Below are 24,477 nucleotides of genomic sequence, written 5' to 3'. Positions count from 1 at the left end.
GAACTAAAAACCCGATAATGACCCGAAACCCGACCCGATACCCGATAAGAGTGACCCGACCCGACCCATAATCTTCGGGTTTCGGGTTTTCCCGTCGGGTTCGGGTTTTTTTGCCATCCCTAAATCACACGAGGATAGAGATTGATGGATAGTATCTCCTTACTCTTTTTCCTCGCCATTTTCCCTCACCTATGGTATGGTGTTCTAAGGTGGGGGAACATTTCCCTCATTCTTTTCTCGTTGCACACCCACCAGCCTAACAATTAACCCTTAACAATAATAATTATGGTAAAATTTACCTTAAGCGGAAGTAGATGAACAAGAAAATTTACGAACACAATAAAACACATTCAAGAATAAAGACACGAACACGCTAACATTTGAGTAAGGTATTAACAAAAGGAATATATATATATATATATATATATATATATATATATATATATATATATATATATATATATATATAAGCGGATGGTAAAGATTAGCTAGAAGCCAAAAGCGGAAGGAGATGAAATGATATGATAAGATGTTGAAGGTAAAGATTACTTAAAGTTGGCATTGAAGAAGGAATGAGAATTTGTCAATTGGCGTCTAACACTGAAGATTGAAGAACCAGGGAGAAGGACAAAAGTCCGCTCACACACCCCCATATGTCACACGACCCTAAGGCTATGGGGTATAGTCACTACATGACCATATGAAAATTATTAACACATCACTATCACTTCATCACCATACCAACATCACATGCTACTTGGCATACCTAACATACCACATCATCAAAAGAGTTTACCTTTCAAATTTTAAATTAATTAAATAATATTTAATTTAATAATTTAATACATAAAAATAAAACTAAAATTCAAAATAATTTGAAGTTATATAAATAAAAATAAAAAGTACAAAAAAGACATAATTCAAATCTTGTCGGAGAAATTACGTTCCAGTAGATTGAATTTCAAGAACTCTTTTCATTTATTCATTTGTAACGGGATTGAATTGTAGCGGAAAATTAAATTCATTGGCAGCATCATACATGTAAATCAAACGTCTTACTGAATCAATTACCATATTATGTAATATGATACAAGTGTGCATTATTCTACTTATCTTGTTGTCATCTTATAGTTGTGCAACGTGTTTCACTACATGTTATTTATGCTTGTATACTCCAAATGTTCTCTTTATGTCCTTCCTATCATATTCTTGCATTTTTATGAATTTCTTTGTTTTATCATCTCGTGATAACAAGTACACGTTCACAATAGTAGTGTAATAAAGGTATATCCATAACAAAGGTAAAAAACCATGTTTGTATTCTCTTCCATTCAGCATGAAAGACATATCAGGTGCTTGTTTCAGTCAGAATATTATTGAAAAATAAGGAATTACTAAGAGTATTTATGTCATTAGTGGACCATACGACTCCAAATAACACATGTCAAATCCACAAATCATTAGATGCAACAGCTTCCCGTATCAAAGACGTTGCGCCTATATTAACCTCGGGTAAATTAACATCTCCTAATACATAAAATCAAGAATACATACCGGGAAACATACAATCAAGACTACCTATCATCATGGTAGACCAAGTTTTGTTTCATGTGGGTCATTTAGCTAAGACTCGTCCTAATGAGTCTGAAAACTATGTCGATCTTTCCTTTCGTCTTTCTCGAATTCTCTGAATTCTTTATATCATCTCATAAAACTCCAATTTCGATTTCATTGAATTATTTATCACCATCTTCAATGCTTTTAAGTCCATAATCTATCGGTAATTCAAACTGGTCGGCGGTAGAATCACCAGACAATAGGTCAACTTCATGGATCACGCCAAAGTTCTATCACCTCGTTAATCGAAAATGTACTCCAAACGTACGATACCTTTCTGAAGGTAGTATTACTTCGCTAAACGCACTCTAAAGGTATGATACTACTCGATTGGTATTTATATACTATTTACGAAGTTAGCAATGTTAACTATTGTAAGTCTTCTTATCTCCTCGAAAGGTTACATGCCATTTCTAATAAAGTAAACGTTTAGAACCTTGTACACATAAACTTCTCTTTTTCCAATTCAAGGTCAACAATAGACCTCAAATTCCTTTAAGTAATAGTAAATCTTGGTAGGTAACCTCAAACATGCTATAACACATATCATTTAGCACATATTAGCACAAAAGACATTACTCTTAAAGTACGCTAGTGCACCTAATAGAAAATAAGGTATACAACCTAGGGATGAGCTTTAGGACCATATCGGTTTGGAACCGGAACCATTTTTCCTATATTATAAGAACCGGGAATCGGACTGTCGGGTCTAGCACAGGTTCCGATCCGATCCCGATTTTCCGGTTATTTTTCAAACTAAAACCGGTTGAAATGTTATAGATGATATGTTATCTTTCGGAGCTTGTAAATGATTCAATATTTAACCAAATTATGACTTTATATTCTAAATTGAAGTACAAACACTAAATTACATGATGAAAAAAGAATTAAGTAATTCTGACTTCATATGCGTGGGTTATGCACATTTTAAAAGCGGGACAGATTCCAAAAAAATAAAAACAAAATGCTGAAACACAAAATATGCAACATTGATATGTTGTCTTTTCGGGTCTATAGATGATTCAATATCTAACCAAAATATGTGCTTGTATAGTCTAAGATGAACTACAAACACCAAATTACATGCTGGAAAAAAATTAAGTAATTTCGATGTCATATGAAAGAATTATGCACATTTAAAAAAAACGGAACAGATTCAAAAAAACAAAAAAAAAAAAGTGTTGAATAGAAAAAACACAACATCGATATTCTTTCTTTCGAGGCATGTACCTGATTCAATATCTAACCAAAATATATGTTTGTATAGTAAAAAATGAATTACAAACTCCAAATTATATGTTGGAAAAAAATCAGGTAATTTCGACTTCATATGAGTGAGTTATGTACATTTTAAAAAACGGGAAAAATGTCAAACCAGTTCCAGTTTTTTGAACCTGGACTAGGTTTTATAAAAATGGAGAAGCGGTAACCAGAACTTATTATTAATTCTAGTTACAGTTCCGGTGGTTCTAGTGCTCATCCCTGATACAACCTAAGGCATGCTATAAATGAACTTTATTAGCACATAATATTAATTAAGGCTTATACCCTAAATATTCTAATGTTTGTGTCTTTATTATTAATTTAGGTATACAACCTAAAATATTCTATATGCAACTCTCACCATCATCGCTTAATCTCTAAATTTAAGTTTATAAATAATCATTATTCCTAGTTCGCTTAAACCTGACTGTGATACCAATTGTGATATCCCCTATTTTTCAGAACAAAAAAAATTACGCTTTAAAATCATAGTATTCCTGTTTGCGGAAAATCCCAGTATAATAAAGCATTTTGCGAAAACTGTTTTGTTTTATTAAAATATATTTGAGTAAACATGTTCAAAAATAAATAAATAAATAAATAAATAAATATATATATATATATAATGGTCCTGAACAGTGTTCCAGTAGCTTTAACCTTGTTACTTGTGATGCATATAATTTGAGTGGATCAGATTGGAAAACCTGGTAAATGATTTATGTCATATTATCCCTAAAATAAAAAAGAGCCTGGAAAAAAAAAGATGGTGGTAAATCGAAGAAGACATATCAAAATCAACAAACAAAACGAAGATATAAACATAAATGATGGACCTGATAAATGATTTATGTCATATTATCCCTAAAATAAAAAAGAAGTCATCAATGAATCTTAACATTGTCGATGATAGTGACAATAATTTAGATTAAGGAAAAAAAGATCTGATATTAGAGATGAAGTGGAGGGAGATTATTAGCTTCGTTGCAAGTTTATTGGTTATAGTTTCTTTATATTTAATATTGTGGGGGGGGGGGGGGGGGGTTATGTGATTCATTTTGAAGGAACATAAATAAGTTGCTATTTTTTGAAATAAACAGTTATAATTCGCAATATAGTCATAAAATAACAATGTATTTTGAAAGTACATTGTTAAATGTTGGATTATACTTGTGTAGACCCATTTTCATGCATTATTAGCTATATATAGTTGTTTTCCGTGTCACAAGTAAAAAATGTTTAAAGGTACTTATATGTAACAAATAAGGTCATTGAACTAATAAAACAAAAAATGTTGTCTATAAAGAGGTCCTTTAACGCTATATATATATATATATATATATATATATATATATATATATATATATATATATATATATATATCTATTTTAGTGTAATTTCTACACATTTCAATAATAACAATAACCCTACTTTGTTTATAATTATTTTGTAATATCTATATAAATTTGCATTTTATTTATGTGTTCCCCACGTTTAACGGGGATCATAATCTAGTTCATATATAATGATAGATTCATAATATAAGTTAAGGTGTATTGTTACATTAGAGTTTGAATTCGAAAAATCTCTTATATACAACTACACATCTACTTAGATAATGTGCAATTGATTGTACAATTCTCCCTCTCGCATTTGCTACTCTCCCTTTCTCTCATCACATTGTAGCTGACGAAGGAAAACTTTAGCCCTCACCAACACATCCCACTCTCATTTGCGCAAAGAAACTAATTGCATCTATAAACTAATTTCTGAAAGAAATTATCCGCATCTATCGCTTAGTACGGGTAAATGGCTTGTGTGTGTGTGTGTGTGTATATATATATATATATCGATTTCTCTTTGCTAACAACCAGGCAAATAACTTTTCTATTCCTTCCCTAAAAGAACTCGAGAACACATTTGTTATCTCCTTATCAAACATTTTCTTTCCATCCAAAAGAAATTCGAGAGCCAGGTGTAATTGAGCTGATGAACGTGACTAATAAAAACATGAGAATAGTTATGTGCTCACTTGCAAATTTGTTTAGCGTATGTAGTGTATATATATTGATCAATGGTAAATTGGTGGGTTTTAGCTAGGAATGAGCACAATAACTGATCCATAATTAAACCATAATGAAGTACATTAAATGTTATTTAACTTTTAGCCTAAGATTTATGACATGATCCTCTCTCTAAGCAAATCATGAAATTCGTTGCCCCTGTAGTTGTCGACCTCAACTCCCAAAACAAACCAAAACCCCCCGAAAACATTATCACTTGCATAATTAATAAACAATTCTACAAGTCTTTTTAGCACCTTCAAGTTTATTCACTAAATTAATTGCCACTAATGGTAAATTAGGTTCCCTCCTCAATGGAAGATCCTCAAGTAAGTCAAACTTTTTCATGGATTGTGATGTTGTAATGTTTTAACTTTTTGATTTTGTAATGTCGAATGTCATTGATGTATCAGCAAAGAATTATATTATATAACTTTTTGTTGTAATGTTTAACTTCATAATCAACAAAGGATTTTAATGTTGTAACTTTTTGATATTATAATGTTGAATGTCATTTGATGTTGTAATCTTGAACTATTGATGTTTATGTTATTCATTTAATTGTTTTTTTTTTATATTTAAGAGGATGATTTAATTGTTGACCCTACTCCCATGTTAACGGTGACAATTCCAGTAAGTAAAATGAAGAGATTATACCAAAATCTAACAAAAGAATAGTAACCAAAAGTAGGCAACAATAGATCAGATTGTTCGAAAACTTTCGAGATCTTTTGGATAGAAGATGATGATGAAGTGAAAAGGAATAATGTTAAGTTTAAGTTTTGCTCAACCATTCTTAAAGACGATATGTCATGTAACGTCACGTCTATCTTATTTAAACATGTTTCTGGATGCAAAAAGAATCTAAAAAACATGAAAAATCAAAGCACTTTGTAATCGAAGAAAAAAAAACCTTGTGGAAAGGATAGTGTCACAACTTGGAAGCATGATGACCTTAGCATTAAGAAAACTATACTAATCCTCGTTGTTGTAGGCGAACTACCAATTAAATGTTTAGCAAACGAAACCTTTGTTGAGTATACAAATTCATCTAGGCATAAGCTTAGTCAGGATGTTATAAAGTATTATACTGAAGAAAGGAAAAATAATTGGTTTCTTACTTGAGTAATCCACAAAACACCATACATTTTACCATGGATACTTGGACGTCCTCATGTCAAAGAGTCAAGTATATGGTAGTAGTGGTTCACTTGATTGATCATATTTGTGTTATGCATAAAAGAATCATAAATTTTAGGCCTATAGATAATCCCAATGGAGAGATATGGAATATGAGTGGGGAATAAAGAATGTCACAAGCATGATCTTTGATAATGCAACTTTAAACAATGATGCATAAATTTTTGATACAAAAATTGCCTAACTTGTATAATGGTGGAAATTTCTAGATAAGGTGCATGAGTGCATGACTCAAATCTTGAACCTCATTGTCAAAGATGGGTTAAAATGACACAATTATTATGTGGAATATGTCCAAAAAGCCATTAGATACACAAGACAAACCACCAAAAGTTTAAAAAATATATGAAAGAACGTGGATTAGAATCAAAGAAGTTCTTATGAGGTCATTGTCCTACAATATCCACTTAGAGTTAATACCATAAAAACCATTAATTTTATAGCCTAATTCTAAATTAACCCTAAATTATTTTTTGTTCTTTGAAAGCCATTATTTTTACCAAGACCTTTTGATTTTGCCATTTTAGCAGGTTAGTAGGTCACAATCTTGCCTACATGTCGATTTTTGTTGACGTAGAATCGTTACATGGACTTGAAATTAGATGTGACACTAACTAAGCCCACCATGTCAGCAGTAACTGACTTCGCATCATATTCAAAAAAACGTTGAAGAAATGTTGTGGATGGGAGTAAGACTCTCCACCTCGTGTTTCTAGGCTAAGCAAATAACCAGTTGATCCAAGGCTTGAGTTGTTGATATTATGCATCATCAATTTACTTAACATTTACTTCAGAATTTCGTACTTTCGTATTTTATTGCTTATAAAGACGAATTAAAATGTATAATACCTTTTTTTATTTGTTTCTCTATATTAAACTTACTTTACATATAAATATGTTTTTGTTGTATTTTTTATGTATCTTTTGTATTTTCTTTTTACATATTTAATGTATTTGTTATGTATACGAAAAAGTATGTATTTATGTAGCACAAAATACATTTTATATTAAAAAAATGCTTTTTATACATAAAAATATATAAAATACGTATATTATACATATAAAATAAATATAATACATAATTTATAAAATACATATATTATGCATACGAAATAAATATAATAGATAATTTATACATACATTACGATTTTTGTAGATATAAATACATTAAATACGTTTTAATACATAAAAAACGTAAAACGTTTTTGTTTTTAACAAATATATAAAAAACGAAAACGGTTTTGGATATAGACCACCTACGTACGAAAGAATAAGTTTTTGTTATTAACATATATAAAAGGGAAAATGACTTGTAAGGGTAACGAAGTATTAGGTTTGTATAAAAAATATCATTGAGCTTTTTCTTGTACACATATCACCAATCAACTATAGCTTTTGTACACATATGACCATTAAACTTCACCTTTATTTAAAAAATACCATTATGTTACCGGTAATAGTAGGTTACCAGCCACATAACATGCCACGTGGCATGCCATGCGGCTGCTGACGTGGATTTTATTGTATATTATATACACATTATACCATTAAACTATTTTTTGTACACATTATACCATTTTTTTTGTGTTCATTTTACTATTAAACTTTTTGTACACATTTTACCATTAATCTTACATAATTTATTCAAAATATATCATCTCAAAAAATACATATTTTTACATAAAATGGGTTTTCCATCACTTATTGTGACATCCTGATTTTGTAAGGTTTGGAGGAAAGAGTTTATTTTTGACAATGATACTAAGCACTTTCTTTTACAACTACATTGTGAATTTATGTTGGTCATACATTGATTGAAACCCACAATGTTTGAACTTGAGACTTCTATCTGGAGTGGCGAAGAAATAATCAATTGTTCATTATATTATCTAATGTCTAATAAACATATTCTTATAAGTTATTTTCTTAGGAAACTACGTTTAAGGCACACTTATAAACTCATGAAACATTTTGTACATGTTACCTTATTATAATCCCCCCTCTTCTTGATTATGATTGATGATTAAAAAAGTGCATTGAAATTATGTCGTTGTTACCGATAGGAAAATGACTTATAATGATAAGTTTACTAAAATTTAGAAAATCAGTAAAATCCACATCAAGTGATGGGAAGCCTACTTTTATGTAATAATTTGTATTTTTTGAATTGATATTTTTTTTCAATAAATTATATAAAATTAATTGTAAATCTGTACAAAAAAAGTTTAATGGTAAAATGTGTATAAAAAAAAGTTTAATGCTATAATGTGTACAAAAAATAGTTTAATGGTATAGTATGTACATAATAAACAGTAAAATCCACGTCAACAGCCACGTGGCATGTTATTACAGATAATATAATGATATTTTTTGAACAAATGTGAAGTTTAATGGTCATATATGTACAAAAGTTATAGTTGGTTGGTGATGTGTGTACAAAAAAAAAGTTAAATGATATTTTTTGTACAAATCTAATACTTTATTACCCTTACAAGTCATTTTCCCTATATAAAAAAACGTATCTTATAGCCCAATTGGTAAGGCACTTGCCAACATTATTCTATGTGTTTCCAAAAATAATGGTTTTTGAATTTATTATTTTTTTTTTAAAAGGTTAATTTAGAATAAGACTGGAAAAATAATGATTTTTATGGTATTAACCATTCTCTTTATGAGTTGTTAAGTATTGCCTGAGAGCTAAGAGAGGCATTTTCAACGTAATAACTTTTGATTTTTTTTATATAATGTTTAGTATTATTTTTAAATTTTGAGTATTATTTTATTTTTAAAACTTTTAAGTATTTTTGTTACTAATAAAAATACTCGCATTTCGATGTTATAAAAGAAATAGTGAAGTTTGTTGAAGATTCAAGACAAAACATATATTGCATTGTCATCATTAAACATGTTGGTCTTCCTATTTTTCCAAAAACTTTTAGATATCAATAAATATCTTTTTATTTGTTACAAACCTACGTCGATGCGTCTTTGTGTGTGTATAGCCCTAAGCCTCTAACTCTGCTAGATCGACCTAGGTTTGACTTAACTGCTTCACAATGATGGACTGAAAGGAAGAAGGAGCGAATGAAGGGGAAAGAAAGAAGGAGACGATGAGGTGGGGCTGATGGTTGGTGATTCTGGTGTTGACCGGTGCAAGGAGGTGGAGGTAATGGTTTGACGAGTGTGATGGTTGGTGATGGCGACATGAAGGCATTTTAGAGAAGATGGTGATGGTTGTTGTATGGTAATGTAATTTGGTGGATTATGGTGGTTGACGTCTGTTTTGGTCAAGGCTCCCCCTTTTCTCGTTCTTGATTCAACAGTTCTAGTACAAAGCTCAAAAAGAGAGGAGTTTCCTTCCCAATAGCAATAATGATGCTTCATGGTTGTTCTTGTTCTTGAATTTTTGTTTTTCTTTATAGTGGTTAAATAGTTGCAACTAAAATTGGACTTTAATTACAATAGATGATGTTAGCTTGAAATATGGTGTTTTTATTTAGAAATAACATCATACCAATGGTGGTTTATATGAGAGAGAGAGAGAGATATGTATTTTTATTTCGTTAAATGTGATTTAAAATGAGGACAAAAAATAATTTCACATAGGTTTAACTAGATATTTTAATAGAGTTTATAAAAATGATCGATAATGGAACAAAATTAAAACTAAAATAACCATTGGTATGCAAGATTTGCTCTAAATGGTCATTCACTAAAAAAAATTCATAAAGATTATTTTAAGAAACAAAAATAGAAAAACAAAAAGACCATTTGTGAATGTTTATCTTTTTTAATTAGCATTATATTTTTTTATGCCAAATAAAAATTTACACATTATTAGACATTAAGGTATGGTAAAATTTGCTATCAACTTTAAACTTCTTTATGCTATTGGGTCATTTTTTATCTATTTTTTTAAACTTCAAACTTAAGTCTTGTTTATGTGCCCATGTATCAATTTGTCTAGACCTATATAAAAACCGGTCTCGAATAGGACCAAAAAAAAGATCGAGATCAAACCGGTCTAAAACGAAACATGAACGAAAAAAGATCGATCCTAAAAAAAATACCGGATCGAAAAAGACTGTCCCAGACCGATCCGAAAAAAACCTGACCATTTCGAGACCGATCCATAAAAAGACCGGACCAGTCTCAAACCTAACGAGACCGGTCTAGAAAAAAAATATCGCTAACCAAACTTTATGAATATATATACTTTCTTTGTTAGTTATATAATTTTTAATCACAAACTATCTAATTTATTTCATTTTTTCTTTTATTAAATTTAAATTATCATTTTTAATAAATCTTAATTTATCATTTTGGTGATAATCTCATATTTGTAAATGGAAAAAACTCTAAACTAAAACAAAAAAATCGAAAAATACCGAAACGGAACAAAAAAACCTGTAAATTGAACCAAAAAAATACGCACGGAAAGACTGGGTTCAAAAAAAAAGACCGGTTCAAAAAAAAAGACCAGTCTGAAAATTAAGATTTATTAACCCTGATTAAAATGTGGATTAAAATGACCGTTTTATTAACCCTGATTAAAATGTGGATTTAGATATTAATAAGCTTATGGATTCAAAACTCGGATGTATCTTGTTTGTCCCATTACTAGAAAGAAATATCTACCTAGACTTTTTGACAATGGTGGAATTTTGTGTATGTTGAAAATTTTAGCCTTTGAGATATAAAATCACATCCACACAAATTTCAGAATTTTGTGGTACGCTCATTTTTCAAACCCAAATTTCAAGATATTTGTTCAAGATTTTGTTGTTTAGTTGATCCTATTATTGTTATCCTTTAAAAGCGCGAATGGTGCACACCATCTGTTTGTGATAATGGCAACTACAAGTGCTCCGATCTTCCAGTCATGGGCACAAATCGTATCGGCTTCTCGTGCTTCATCCAGCAGTAATTTAACTGCTTTCGTCGCAAACACTCATGGTACGCCGTTTCTTATATCTATACTTGTTTGCTTCATTGTCTGCTCCATTTGATTTCTTATATATCAAGTAAATTGGAGCAATTCACTTGAGGATTGGAATTAAGAAGATAATCAGTGCAAATTTTCAACCTAAAACCATGAATTCCCGCTCCATAAACTGTATAACAATCTTAAACTTGAGCTATTCGTAACAAATCGGGTTTATATTATCCGACATAATTCGTAAGCCAATTACAGGTAGTAAACAATTAATGGTTTCTCCCTTACAAGAACATCAAAAATGGAGGAATCCGGTGAAGACCAACCGGAAGATAAGGGTTGCGGCTGTCGTAGCAACTCCTGCCGCCGAGGAAGTTAAAGAGTACGTTTCCGGTTTCCACTCTCCTTACATGTTTTCATCGTCGATATTAGCTCGTTATTAACAGAAATCCTTGGTCATTTTCCAGAGCAGTTCTTCCCTCATGGGCGGATTTCGACATTGGGCGAGCTCCAGTCTACTGGAAAACAATGAATGGCCTTCCTCCTAGTTCCGTACGTTTTTATGCATTAACTTCGATTTATATCAAATATATATCTTCCATTTCATAAATCATACTTGTGTTTCGACTTTCATATCTAAATCATCAATCGAATTCACAGGGAGAGAGACTGAAACTATTTTACAATCCCGCTGCTAGCAAACTCGCACCAAATGAAGATTTTGGAATCGCATTTAATGGCATGTTTTCATCATAATTTTTTCACTACGTGATAATAATCTAATAAAGAGACCCTTATGAAGGTATTATGTATATAATATAATATTTGTTTTTTTTTTCTTCTGCAGGTGGATTTAATCAACCAATCATGTGTGGTGGTGAGCCAAGAGCTATGCTACGCAGAGATCGAGGCAAGGCCGATCCTCCATATTACACCATCCAAATATGTGTTCCTAAGCATGGTAACAAAATGATTTTTGATTTTTTGTGTTTTGTATGAACAAATATTGTGATTCTTTTTAGCTGAATAAACTGTCTGAATGAGAGCAGCTGTTAACTTGATATTCTCGTTCACAAATGGAAGTGAGTGGGATGGTCCTTATAAATTGCAATTTCAAGTGCCAAAAGCATGGAGAAATCGAGAATTGGACTTCTTTAATCGGGTAAATTCAAAATGTAATTGACGTGAATCATTTTGTGATTACTCTAAATTAACGGAATAGGAATCGGTGATTCAGGGTCTCACGGAGGAATTGAGCCGAGAGGGTGCGTGCGAAAAGGCAATATATCCCGACACAAGCATTATCATTGATAGATGCCAATTGATGGGTAACTTGGCTAGCGAAGGGGTACGTAACAAGCTACAAATTCGATTGTAGATATAAAATCAGTCACTCTCACAGTCCAATGCATGTCAAACACAGTATAACCTAAGTCAGTCCAAGACACCGTCTAAGTCCTAATCCATTACGTGTCAAACACAGTACAACTTGTCGTGTCATGTCATATCATATCATATCCTGACAATATCGTATGTGGTGCAGGGGGATCGATGCGAACTTGATCTTGTAACTGGTTGCACTGATCCAGGCTCTCCCGAATACAATCCTCTTGCCAATGTAGACGATGGGTCATGCCCACCTTACTCAGATTCCGAATCCGAAGATTAACATCTACAATTGTAATATTGTCAACATTATAAAAAAAAGTAGTCCATTCAACTGTAGTTAATAGTCACTTATCGTTCATGGTCGTGCCTGTTCTTGTTAATACATTCGAATACAATATACGCAATAATACAGAACGTTAGGGAAATCAAGCTTTTTCCCTTAGTCCTAACTATTTTATAAAAAATTTCATCGTTTATTTTTTCAAACCATTCTCCAAAAGTGATGTCATTATCTTAAAACATATTTAAACATTATTTACATAGACAACATTTGATAAAGTAAATAAAAAAAGAAAGAGTCCTCATTGTGTCCCATTTCCGAGCTTTGGAGACGCAAGGAAGACCTTACGATCGCCATTGGAATTGGGGTCAATTGTGGGTGTTTTGTGGCTTTTGTCGATGTATTTTCCGGCTATGGAATCAAATAACATGCCCGCACCGATTCCGACTACCAAATCGATGGTGTAGTGGCCTCTGGTGCTCAACAACCTCACAAATTGTAATACGTTGAAGATGTCGAAAAGAATCGCCAATTCCGACCTTTGCATCCTCCTCATGTCGAGAGATGCTATAACTGATGCAGCTACGTGACCGGAATAGAATAGAAAGAACGATACGTTTCCAACCGGAAAGTCGACGTCGGAACCTAAAAATCCCTGTAGATATAAATTCTTGATCAAATCATGTTTTCAGTTAATTTTTTTTATTTTAAAAGATCAATATTTGAACTCTCATGATTATCAAAATATGGAACCGGTTACAAATAAATGAGTGATATTTTGTTTTATATAACTGGATTTCCTGTTTGAATATAAAGTATAAATATTTGGTTATGTTAATTTTACCTTTAATTTGCATACATTATTTATTATCTATGATAAAATTTGATTGAAATTATGTTATTTTCACTTGTAATTTGCATAAACTCAAAATGTATTGCTTCTATTAGGGGTTGAATTTGTACCATTAAAATTCATTTTTCTCTAAACCGTATACCATAACAACTATAATAGGTATAAAAAAAACTGCTACTGGTACCGTACCAAGTATACTTGGTACCAATTTATTTGGCTACCAACAATTTTGGTTGGTACAAATTGGTAATGGTATATACAAACTTCTTTTAATTTTCTATTATAAGATTTAAAAATAAGCAAAGATATCGGGATTTTGATGTGTAGTATAGAAATTAGTTATGTTGTTCTTTTAGCTTACAAAAGAATTTAACTGAAGTAACGCTAAAGTAACGTTTTAATATTGTGCTTTAACGTGGTAATAACTATTAACTAATACGACTAAATGACTAATATAATCTTAATAAAACTGTAAACACTAAATACAATTAACAGTTGAATATATATATATATATATATATATATATATATATATATATATATATATATATATATATATATATATATATATATATATATATATCAAATGAGTTGGTTAGTATGGTATTACCATGGTATTCCAATTTTTGTACCATTACCGTACCAACATTGATCAATTGGTACGGTACTACCAACCAAACATGTTGGCTACCAAATATATAGGCTACCAAGTTTCTTGGTTCGGTTGGTAACATGTTGGTTGGTTTTCCATTGTACAATTTTGTCACCCCTAACTTATATATATATATATATATATATATATATATATATATATATATATATATATATATATATATATATATATATGTATAGAAAAACCACAGAGGCTTGACCCTTTGATTTATAGGGCATGTTCGGCAAAACTAGTTGATAGGCGTGTTTGGCAAAACTAGTTGTTAGCTGGAAGCGGGTAGCATGTAGCGTGTAGCTGGTAGCGGAAAACTATAACTTTTATTTGTTATATGAGTGTTTGACAAAAGTAGCTGGAAACTTTTGAAATATATAAAATTACATAAAATGACAATTGATTAAAAATAAATAAATATATAAATATATTTTTAAGGGTAATTATGGAAATCGATTTCAAAAGCTAAGTAGCGTTTTGTTAAATGCTACATGAAGTAGCTTTTAGATTTGAAGCGTTTTGTTTAAACTAAAAAGCTAAACGCTCGTACTACCAAACGAAGTTTTTTGTTTAAATTAGAGCGTTTTGCCAAAAACTAAAAGCTAGAAGCTCCCAAACGCTTTCAAAAGCTCCATGTCAAACCAACGCGATAGCTAGTAGCGGTTAGCGGTAGGTGGTAGTTGATAGTGTTTTGTTAAACGCCACGTGAGGTAGGTTTTGGATTTTGAGCGTTTTGTTTAAACTAAACGCTAAAAGCTTGCAGTGTCAAACGAGACTTTCTATTTAAAATAGAGCATTTTGTCAAACGCTAGAAACTATAAACTCTGAAACGTTCCGTACCAAACATGTCCAATAAAGTGTTTTGTCAGGAGATACTCTATCTAAATTTTATTTAATACGAGATATTAATCTTGAGAAATAAAATATCACCCGATTTTTTATTACTATACATCCTACTATATCTTATATTAAATGCGTGTTTAGGAGTGTCTTTTTAAAATAACTTATTAGCTTATTGACTTTTCAAAAAGTCAATAAGTTAAAAAAATGTTTTTGAACACTAACTTTATAGACAAAAAAATGCTTTCATTAATTTTCTCGTTTAATCTTTTTATTTTATTTTGATACTTGTTTTTATTTATTGAATAAGAATATAAGTAAGAACACAATGTTTTAAAAGTATATTTGATTTCTCTTTTAGAGGTAAAAGTCCCTGCTAAAATTTGTTTTCAGATAAAAAATCAAACACCAAATAACTTCTAGTCCCGTGGTATCAGATGCAACCCTCCATCTTTAAAGTTGATGGTTCAGGCTGTGATTTTTGTATAGTTACATAAAAATAAAAATCAAAACAGCTTTTCTCTCTCTCTCTCTTTATATATATATATATATATATATATATATATATATATATATATATATATATATATATATATATATATATATTACGAGGACTACTTACCTATTTATGGCATATAAAATGCATTCAACTCTATAAAATATATAGATTGTTTAATCAACATTCTATTTTCTTACACAACTTTGTCATTTAATTTATTTAACTCATCAAGTTCAATGGTACATATTGTTTATTTTCGAATATATATAGAGAGAGAGAGAGTCAAGATCAAATAAGAAGGAAATTTTTGGTAGGAAGGTAAGAAGTTTTTTTTCTACATATTTTTTTTGCGAACAAACAAAATAAATCATTAGATGATTCATTTGTAAGATGATTCACAAGAAAAAATTCTCAAAAAAACATCTCGATGATTCATTTATACAATGATTTTGTTGTTATTCACTAAAATTATCATAAAAATGAATTTTTTCTTAATTTTACTTAAAAATGAATCATAAAGATGTTTTTTTTGGGAATTTTTTCTTGTGAATCATCTTACAAATGAATCATCTAGTGATTCATTTATTTTGTTCGTCAAAAAAATATATAGAAAAAAAACTTCTTACCTTCTTACCAAAAAAAATTTCTTACCGGATCTATATCATATATATATATATATATATATATATATATATATATATATATATATATATATATATATATATATATATATATATATATATATATATATATATATATATATATATCATGTGTTTGTTAATCATTTCCCAATTCAAAAGTACATGTGAATAGAACTATAAATTTATTGTATGTCAACTTAGCATCCTGAGTTTAATCTTTTGTATCCAACTAATTTTGTATCCAACTAACTGACATGCATTGTAAATGTTCTTAGTCAATTTTCAGGCAAAGTTGATCGATGCTTTCATTATGATATTCATTATTCACGTTATAAGGATGATAATGTGGACCAAATGACCAATGGACATATCTTTCTTTTTGAACTAATACTTTTTTATGGTTAAGTATTGATTGACAACGTGATTAAGATAATGTATTAACTTTGTACGAAAATTAGCAATTAATTTTGAATTTCGTCTATTTAACGGATTTGACAGGGTAACCTATTTATTATTTGTTAGGAAAATCTAATAATGATTTATTTCTATTTTCTTCTAATAAACGTATCATAGCAGTAGATTGCCATAATTATCTTAATCAATAATCAATATCAATAATCAATAATAAATAGATAAAACAAACAAAAAGTCACGAATGGTTTTAATTAAGTTCAAAATTACTCATTTACCCATCATAAATGTTTTAAATGTATAATTGATAATTGATATTGACATCGTCCTCTATTTTTATGAAACATATTTATTCTAATTAGATTATTTTCTAATCCCTAGTTAAGTTCAAACATAAAATAAAAACTTTATCTCCTATTTGTCTATTTAATGATCAACTTTTTTATAAATGTTTAGGACTAATGGAAATATGTTTGTTTTATGTGGATGTATGCTTTAATTAATAAACAATATTATATTTCAAAATTTTTAGAAGTAATATATTGCATAAGGGAAAGGGTTAAAATAAAGAACAATGCAAAGTACTATAATCACTTAGACCATCTCTATTTTTTCCTCTACCATCTTCAACCCATCTTTATTTTTTCCCCCATAAATGGAGTAAAAAATTGAGTAAAATAGTGTGTCATCTCCAACTCTACTTCATTTTCTACCCTATTTTTTACCCTAAAAATTATATTCCTAAAATATTCCATTTTTATAATTTCTATATATTATCAAATACACCTCTCTACTAATTAAACTCTATTTATGATTAATTAATATAAATTAGTATATAACATGATATTATAAATATTAAATATTGCATTTAAATTATAATTAGTAGATAAAATAAACTAAAAATGTATAAAATAAAAATAAAAGGGACTAAAATTGACAACCAAACTTCACTTTCATTTTTGGAGATATGTGGGGGAATAGTATTCATATCTCCAAAAATGGAGGTGAAAATGGGGTAGGGTTGAGAATAATGGAGGAAGAAATGGGGTAAGAAATGGAGTTTGGGGTGGGTTGGAGATGCCTAAATGGAGTAAAAAATGGAGGAAATAGTGTTTCATCTCCAACCCTCCTTTATTTTATATCCCATTTTTTATCCTAAAAAATATATTCTTAAAATATTCTATTTTTATAACTTATAAATATTGTCAGATACACCATTCTACTAGTTAAACTTTATATTTATGATTAATTAATATAAACTAGTATATAAAATGATATTATAAATATTAAATATTACATTTAAATTATAATTAGTTGATAAAATAAACAAGAAGTGTATAAAATAAAATTAAAAATGACTAAAATTGGCAACCAAACTTCACCTCCATTTTTGGAGATATGAATAGTATTTTCCCATAGGAGAATACTATTCATATCTCCAAAAATATATGTGAAAATGGGATAGAATTGGAGAAAAATAGAGGAAAAATCTAAGAAAAAATGGAATCTGAGGGTGTGTTGGAGATGCCCTTAATTTACAAATGCAACAAATATCTTGTAACTATTGTTTTAGAAAGCTGGCCATTGTTTTATAATTTTATGTAGATTTCACATTTATTCATTTGAAACGTTTTAATGACTTATTTATACAAAAAGTACATGTTTTGCCGATTTATAACGAAGAAAAGTTCCTACTATTATGCATGCAGTCATTATAGTTTGTTACACATTATTTTTTAATTTTACAAAAAACTTGATATCTTAATAATTTATACATGCATTAATCGATAATAGTTTAGTAACAAAGTTTAATATGACTGTATAAATTAGTAAATTATTCAATTTATTGTATATTTTAATACTAAAATTCAACTTTGTTTTATATATAATTAATTAACCTTGAATAATACTATGTTTCATAAATATAAAATGAAAGTAAGAAACGTGGAAAGTAAAAGTTGACACCTGAGGCAAAGGAAGCTGTGTGGAATAACCCAAAATGCCCCTGAAAGTGAACATCAGCAGCGCCGCAATTGTGGCTCTCGGCCGGCCCTCCACCACCCACGTTCCGATTATATACACCGTTTGCATCCCCACAAACACCTTCAAATATTGCTCAAAATTCATCAAATTAAACATCACTTGATTCTAACTAATTGATCAACCATAATTTGAACAAGAATTACCGTATTAAGTCCGGCGAGAATGGTGTTGAGTACAGGGCTGCCGGAAAGAATGCGGTGGAGCTGGACGGTGGCCACAAAGCCAATGTCAAACGGCGGTGAAGACGGAGGAATCATTGGAAGAGTGTACTCCACGCGCATGAAAAACAACAAAAATACAGCCAGTAAACACGGTATTGGGTGGAACTTCAACACAGCCGACACATCGTCTGCCGTCCATTTCATGAACGACACTTCACCAACCCGCCACCGTAGCTCATCAACCCAACTCCGCCGCAACCATAATGAGGAGGCATTAGATTTAGTGCATGCCTTTTCGAGGGTAGACGTAGCAAGTGTGTGGTCTTTGAGGTTGGTGGTGTTGGTGTGGAGTGAGGAACGGTGGTTGAGGGTGTCGCCGTTCATTGTAGCCGTGAAAAATGGGGGTGGTGAGATAAGGTATTTATAGGGGAAGGACAATAGTGGCGGAGGTTCCCATGAGAGAATGTTGGTGTTACAAATGGAATGTAAACCAAGTACCTAGTACACGTTTCAACAAACAATTAATCAATGAGAAACAACACATACAAGTAAACCCACGAGAGTGTAGATCTCTTAAATAAATTAGGCACGATCTAACTTGGTATAGGTTAACGAACCTTACGATGGCATTTCTTGTGAAATGATTATGTTACATCCCGGGATAGTTTTGTAAATTTATCTCGAACAAATTACCGAAATAGTCCCTTTGGTTTATCAAAGTTATATGTTTGGTTCGTAATTATTTTTTTGCATTCGGACCGTCCATGCACTTTGTTTTTATTGCGTTTTTGGTCCATACATAAAAACACTAATGTCCTTTATATTTACTTTTTCATATTTTTTATTTTGTTATTGTTTATTAATTAAAGAAAATGTTAATATATACAAAGCCAACGCGGACTAACCCACTTGGTAAAGGTGAAAGCCTCTTAGATTATATAACATCATGATTTTTCATTTCAGTTTTTTATTTAAAAACTTCATTTAACAAATTATAGTAATAGGAGTCTTAATTTATTCATTAGAAAATATCATCAATGTTACTTAATTTAAATCTTTCAAAATTAACCCTTCAAAATTAAAGTTTGCAAAACCGATACCAAAACATAAGGGTGAGCCTATTAACCGAAAAACCGAACCATTTTAACCGAATCACCACTGAAAGATATAGTTCGGTTTTTAATTTTTGTTAAAGGAATACATATGGTTTGGTTATGGTTTTCATCAAAAACCGAAATATTATAAACCGAACCAAACCAATAATATTAATAATGTTTTTAATATAATATAATATTAAATACATGATGTGTAATTGTATTGGGAATTGAAAATTTAAAGAGTAATTATTTGGAGTTACATAAGAAATGTAATATTCTATTAGTACAATTATATATACACAATCATTCACTTTTTATAACGATAGACTGTGTTTTTTAATTTTTATAGAAAAATCTTGTCACATCCCCGAACCGGGACGGCGGAAACGTCCAGGGGGCGAATGACGTCGTTATACAATATCATAACAATTGAATAAAATGAAACAAAGCATTACAACCATTACATTGAATATTTAACAGGTTTACATCATATCCAAATAGTGTTTACATGTTATCATATGCATGTCACAAAAATTAATAACATGATGCGACGACGTCCCATCAACCAAAACTTTTGGTGGTTATCTGTTTAATGATTTTCTGAAAATATAAGTGATTTTGAAAAGTATCAACAATTAAGTTGGTAAGTTCATAAGTATTTTATATGGAAAAAAAAAGATTGTAGTGTTTCGTGGAATTGATGGTGTATACTTCCAGAAAATCCAATAATTTCATAACAATGAGTTGTAAGTCTTAAGTATCAAGACTAAAAATGTAAGTTATAATGTACTGTAAAATGATGTAATGAAGTTTTATCTTTATATAAAACTACTTAAAATGTATGTTACTCCATAAATCAAATGTGTTGTTGATACTCTATGTCACTACTAGAAAAATAATCTTTTACGACATGCAATGCACGTCGTAAAACGCTCAGACAACGCGCAAATGCGTGTCAAGGAATGCCCTTTCATAACGAGAGACGACACGCTTTTGCGCGTCCTCTATACACGACGCGCATTTACCGCGCACAATATGTGTCAATGAAGGCCCTGTCATAGAGAGAAGAAATTGAATAAGGATGAAGATTTGATAATGAAATTAAAAACCACTAGAGTAGGGCCAATTGAAGAAATTGAAAACCTCAATAAAAAAATCAACAAAAATTAGATATAAGAAAAGATGAAGAGAATTATCAAATCTATTGAAGACGTCACATTGAAGGGTGTTTGTAACTAAAATCTATGAGATTAATGATTTTAGTAAGCTAAGTAAACAGATGATGGAGTGTTGACATAGGGAAATATGGATCCGAGCCCTAGAAGCTGAGAAGTAGACGCATCTATGAAGCCGGGTACTTGCAATTGATTTGTTGGATGTGTTGGTCCGATTTTTGGGAGGATTTTGTGTGGTCCAGAGAAAAGCGCTAGTTCTTCCAAAGTTTGGGAGGATGGATCAATGTAACGGGGCTTAGGTCGCCGACAAGGAGAAGCGAGCATGGGATCACTAGACCTGAGGTTGTCGACAAGGTGAGGTTGCTGGCAAGGTGAGGTAGCCAGCAAGGTGAGGCGAGGTGATCAGGTGATATTGGTGATCGTTGTAGAGGCAGAGCACCGAGAACGGACGTCTTTCATTGGAAGTCGACGGCGGTGGGAGACACTCGGAAGGGTCGAAGGCAGTGCCCCTGGGAGCGGGGTCCAAGGGGCAGAGAAAACTACCTTGACAGTTTTCTATAAATGAACCCGGTTTTTTGACTTCGTTTTGACCTTTATTAATGATCCGATTTTGTGACAGTTAATAGCTTCATTTTATTTACTTCTTTTTATAGTTTCTTTTTAGCACATTTCATTCGCATTTTAGTTAATTTCCATGCATATTTTCCTTTTTGTTATTTTTATAACCATTTTGGGTACTTTCTAGTTTCTTGAGCATTATTGCAAAAAAAAAAAAATTAGACTAGCAGTGCGGGACTTTTGGGAGGCGATTGGACTTGAAAAGCAATGGGGATTTCGTGCTTGATGGTTGTTGAGGTGATTCATGGAGTGGGCTTGTCAATTGCTTGAAGATGTGGAAGTGTTGAGCTTTAAATTTGAAAGGGCATGAAAGAATTCTTGGGTGTGTAAGATCGATATTTAGGAGTTTGCGGAAGTTTTGAGTGATGTGAAAAGACAAATTGGGCTCAAATTGAAGAAATATTGAAGAAAAATGGGCTAGAAGCTGACTGGACTCGAACTGGGCCAATGGATTAGCAGTGGGGGCCCAAGACTTGAAGAAGCCCAAAATCCTTCAGAGCCCGCTGCCCGCGTAAGATTCCCCGCAACCCGCGTGGATTCCTGACAAGGGCAATTTCGGGATTTTGCTAAGAGTTCTATATTGAGAAGGTTGGTGTGTGCCTCTTTAGCCTTATCTTGGAGGTCCGAGTTTGACTTGTTCTCTATGGAGTTTGGAGTACTTGTGAAGGCTAATAACACCTTAAGAACATCTTGATTTCACCTCTTTATTATTGTAAAATGTTTGGTACAATCTTATCTAACTTTGTTCCTTTGAGTTTAGCCATGCTTGGCTAAACAAATCTTGATTGATTTCTTGTTGAATCCTTTGAACTTTTGTTGAATGTTGAAGAATCCATGAACTTGTTCTTAAATGTTTATGGAAATGTTTTGTGTTTTATCATATTAGCACTACTAGTATGTTTTTATTCATCAGTTCAAATGTGTTTGTGGTGATTAGTTGGCTAATTTCTTGATTAAGTAAAGGATCCTCAAATTAGCAAGCAACAAATGATTTTTGTGTTGTTTTTGCTTTACACAATCATAAAAACATTTTCTCCAACATGGTAGTGAAAGCAATTGACTCCTCTTGGATTTGGTGACTTTTTGGTTATTAATGCTAGTTGACTCTCACTAATTACATGTTATTTGGAATTAGTGACTTTGACTAAGGAAATTGCTATGAGCTTCTATAGCCATTTCAACAATTAAGAAAAGTCTAGGTAATCTCAAGCTCCTTGGATTACTATATATCCAAATTAAGGATTTAAATCAACGTATTGCACCATTGGATTCTAATGATATGTTCATCAAAAGTCAAAGTGAGGAAACTTTAAGTCAACCATCTCTCCCTTATTGATTTTACATCAAACCCTTATTTTTGTTGAAATTGTCTACTTAAATCATAGTTAATTCTAGTTTGTTTCAAGTATTTCAAAACACCACCCCCCCCCCCCCCCCCATTTTATTTTTATTGTTATTTTACAAGTATTTTTACAAAGAGATTTTTCATAGAGTTATAAATTGAACCAATCTCCGTGGATTCGACCCCTTTACCACTATACACTATTTTAGGGTGTAATATTTAGGGTTATTATTTTTGTTAGCCTCGACAACCACCAACAGTTTATGATTGTTTTTGACAGTTGGAGTACTTTTTGGACAAAGAAAACTTCCTTGACAGTTTTCAGACAAATGAAGTACTTAATCATTTTGGTCATCATTTTCCTGGTACAACAATCACGAAAATCATACTTCATATTCTATGTTCTTGAAACTCTTCTGAGTCTTATCCGATTAAAGGTTGGCAGTACCACCCAAATACTTTAATCTGAAAGTGTACACACGATTCTAAAAATTTCCAAGCCTTTTATTACCCCGAATTCTAACACTCTACTCTAAGACCATAACCAGACAAGGAACAAAAAATAAGGCCAAATCAATCATTCTGAGGCTATAAGACCCTAACCGTACAATTTTGAAAGCATACACATAGCAACATTCATACAATTATCATAACTCATATATCCATATAGCATGGCTAACATATTGGGGAAACTACTTACTTGGCTCGGTCGATCACACGCATTGCACTCTCCTCTTTTCCATTTTAAGAAATTTTAACTTTGATTTTTGAAAACAATTCTACCATTTCCTTAGTTTGAGTCCTGACACACCTGAGGGTGTGCCCGAATCCCTCAAACCAAGACTCTGATACCAACTTGTAACAACCCAACTTTCAAAAGATTTTTTTTTCATTTTTAAATAGTAAAAAACATTTCCAATAAACCATAAAATCTCAAGTATATTTTTTTCAAATTCATAACATCAATAACATTCTTCCAGACATCAGAGTGTCCCATAAAAATGTCTGAGAGAGAGTGCATGTTGTGTCATCAAGCCTTGCGCTTACCTTAGGCTCATATGTACCTGAAACAAATCCACAAACTGTAAGCTAATGTTTAATGAGTTCCCCATAGCATATTACACACAATCCACATAATCACATAATCATATTAGATATAAAAGCTACATAAACCACATAAACCATGCATACAAACATATAAGGAAGCCATGGAAACCCTCCAGGGTCTTACACCTAGTGTCATTGGAATCCCCACGTGGTCTTAACTATCTACCATGGGAACCCCCACATGGTCTTCCTAACGTGTGAACCCCCACATGGTTTTCCTGCCATGGGAACCCACATATGGTCTTCCTATCGTGGGAACTCCCACACGGTATTTACTACCA

The 24,477-nt window shown here is 31.3% G+C and overlaps 2 protein-coding genes across 4 annotated transcripts; one reads left to right on the top strand and one right to left on the bottom strand.

Moving 5' to 3' along the window:
- The first annotated feature begins 10,957 nt into the window (after positions 1-10,957).
- On the top strand, positions 10,958-12,890 carry PIFI (post-illumination chlorophyll fluorescence increase). Of its 3 annotated transcripts, none has more exons than XM_078978357.1 (8): positions 10,958-11,096; positions 11,335-11,458; positions 11,544-11,628; positions 11,737-11,815; positions 11,924-12,037; positions 12,126-12,238; positions 12,314-12,424; positions 12,620-12,890. In XM_078978357.1, the coding sequence occupies exons 1-8, from the start codon at positions 10,991-10,993 to the stop codon at positions 12,743-12,745; spliced, it is 858 nt and encodes a 285-aa protein (XP_078834483.1). In that variant the 5' UTR covers positions 10,958-10,990; the 3' UTR covers positions 12,746-12,890. The 3 variants fall into 3 exon arrangements, with proteins under 3 accessions (XP_078834483.1, XP_078834490.1, XP_078834492.1); XM_078978364.1 differs by having other exon boundaries at positions 10,959-11,096; positions 11,368-11,458; XM_078978366.1 differs by lacking the exon at positions 10,958-11,096 and adding an exon at positions 11,121-11,256.
- Positions 12,891-12,917: 27 nt separating this feature from the next.
- LOC145029904 (phosphatidylcholine:diacylglycerol cholinephosphotransferase 1-like) lies at positions 12,918-19,487 on the bottom strand. The gene is made up of 4 exons (XM_078978351.1): positions 19,475-19,487; positions 18,840-19,355; positions 18,619-18,756; positions 12,918-13,400 (listed from the first exon to the last, which is right to left on the bottom strand). The coding sequence occupies exons 2-4, from the start codon at positions 19,239-19,241 to the stop codon at positions 13,047-13,049; spliced, it is 894 nt and encodes a 297-aa protein (XP_078834477.1). The 5' UTR covers positions 19,242-19,355; positions 19,475-19,487; the 3' UTR covers positions 12,918-13,046.
- Between the last annotated feature and the right edge of the window lie 4,990 nt (positions 19,488-24,477).

This window comes from Lactuca saligna, chromosome 1, assembly GCF_052625555.1.
Source record: "Lactuca saligna cultivar CGN05327 chromosome 1, ASM5262555v1, whole genome shotgun sequence".
NCBI classification, from domain to species: Eukaryota; Viridiplantae; Streptophyta; class Magnoliopsida; order Asterales; family Asteraceae; genus Lactuca; species Lactuca saligna.
Note: the sequence above shows the minus strand (reverse complement) of the source record. Positions and strands in the feature narration are given on the sequence as shown.

Bases quoted from the DNA above. Each gene is read 5' to 3' on its own strand.
- PIFI (XM_078978357.1), top strand. From the start codon at position 10,991: ATGGCAACTACAAGTGCTCCGATCTTCCAGTCATGGGCACAAATCGTA. The intron at 11,459-11,543 runs GTACGTTTCCGG...GTCATTTTCCAG, and splicing joins GCCGCCGAGGAAGTTAAAGA to AGCAGTTCTTCCCTCATGGG. The intron at 11,629-11,736 runs GTACGTTTTTAT...TCGAATTCACAG, and splicing joins ATGGCCTTCCTCCTAGTTCC to GGAGAGAGACTGAAACTATT.
- LOC145029904 (XM_078978351.1), bottom strand. From the start codon at position 19,241: ATGAACGGCGACACCCTCAACCACCGTTCCTCACTCCACACCAACACC. The intron at 18,757-18,839 runs GTAATTCTTGTT...CAATATTTGAAG, and splicing joins TTCTCGCCGGACTTAATACG to GTGTTTGTGGGGATGCAAAC. The intron at 13,401-18,618 runs GTGTCAACTTTT...TTATATCTACAG, and splicing joins CACAGCTTCCTTTGCCTCAG to GGATTTTTAGGTTCCGACGT.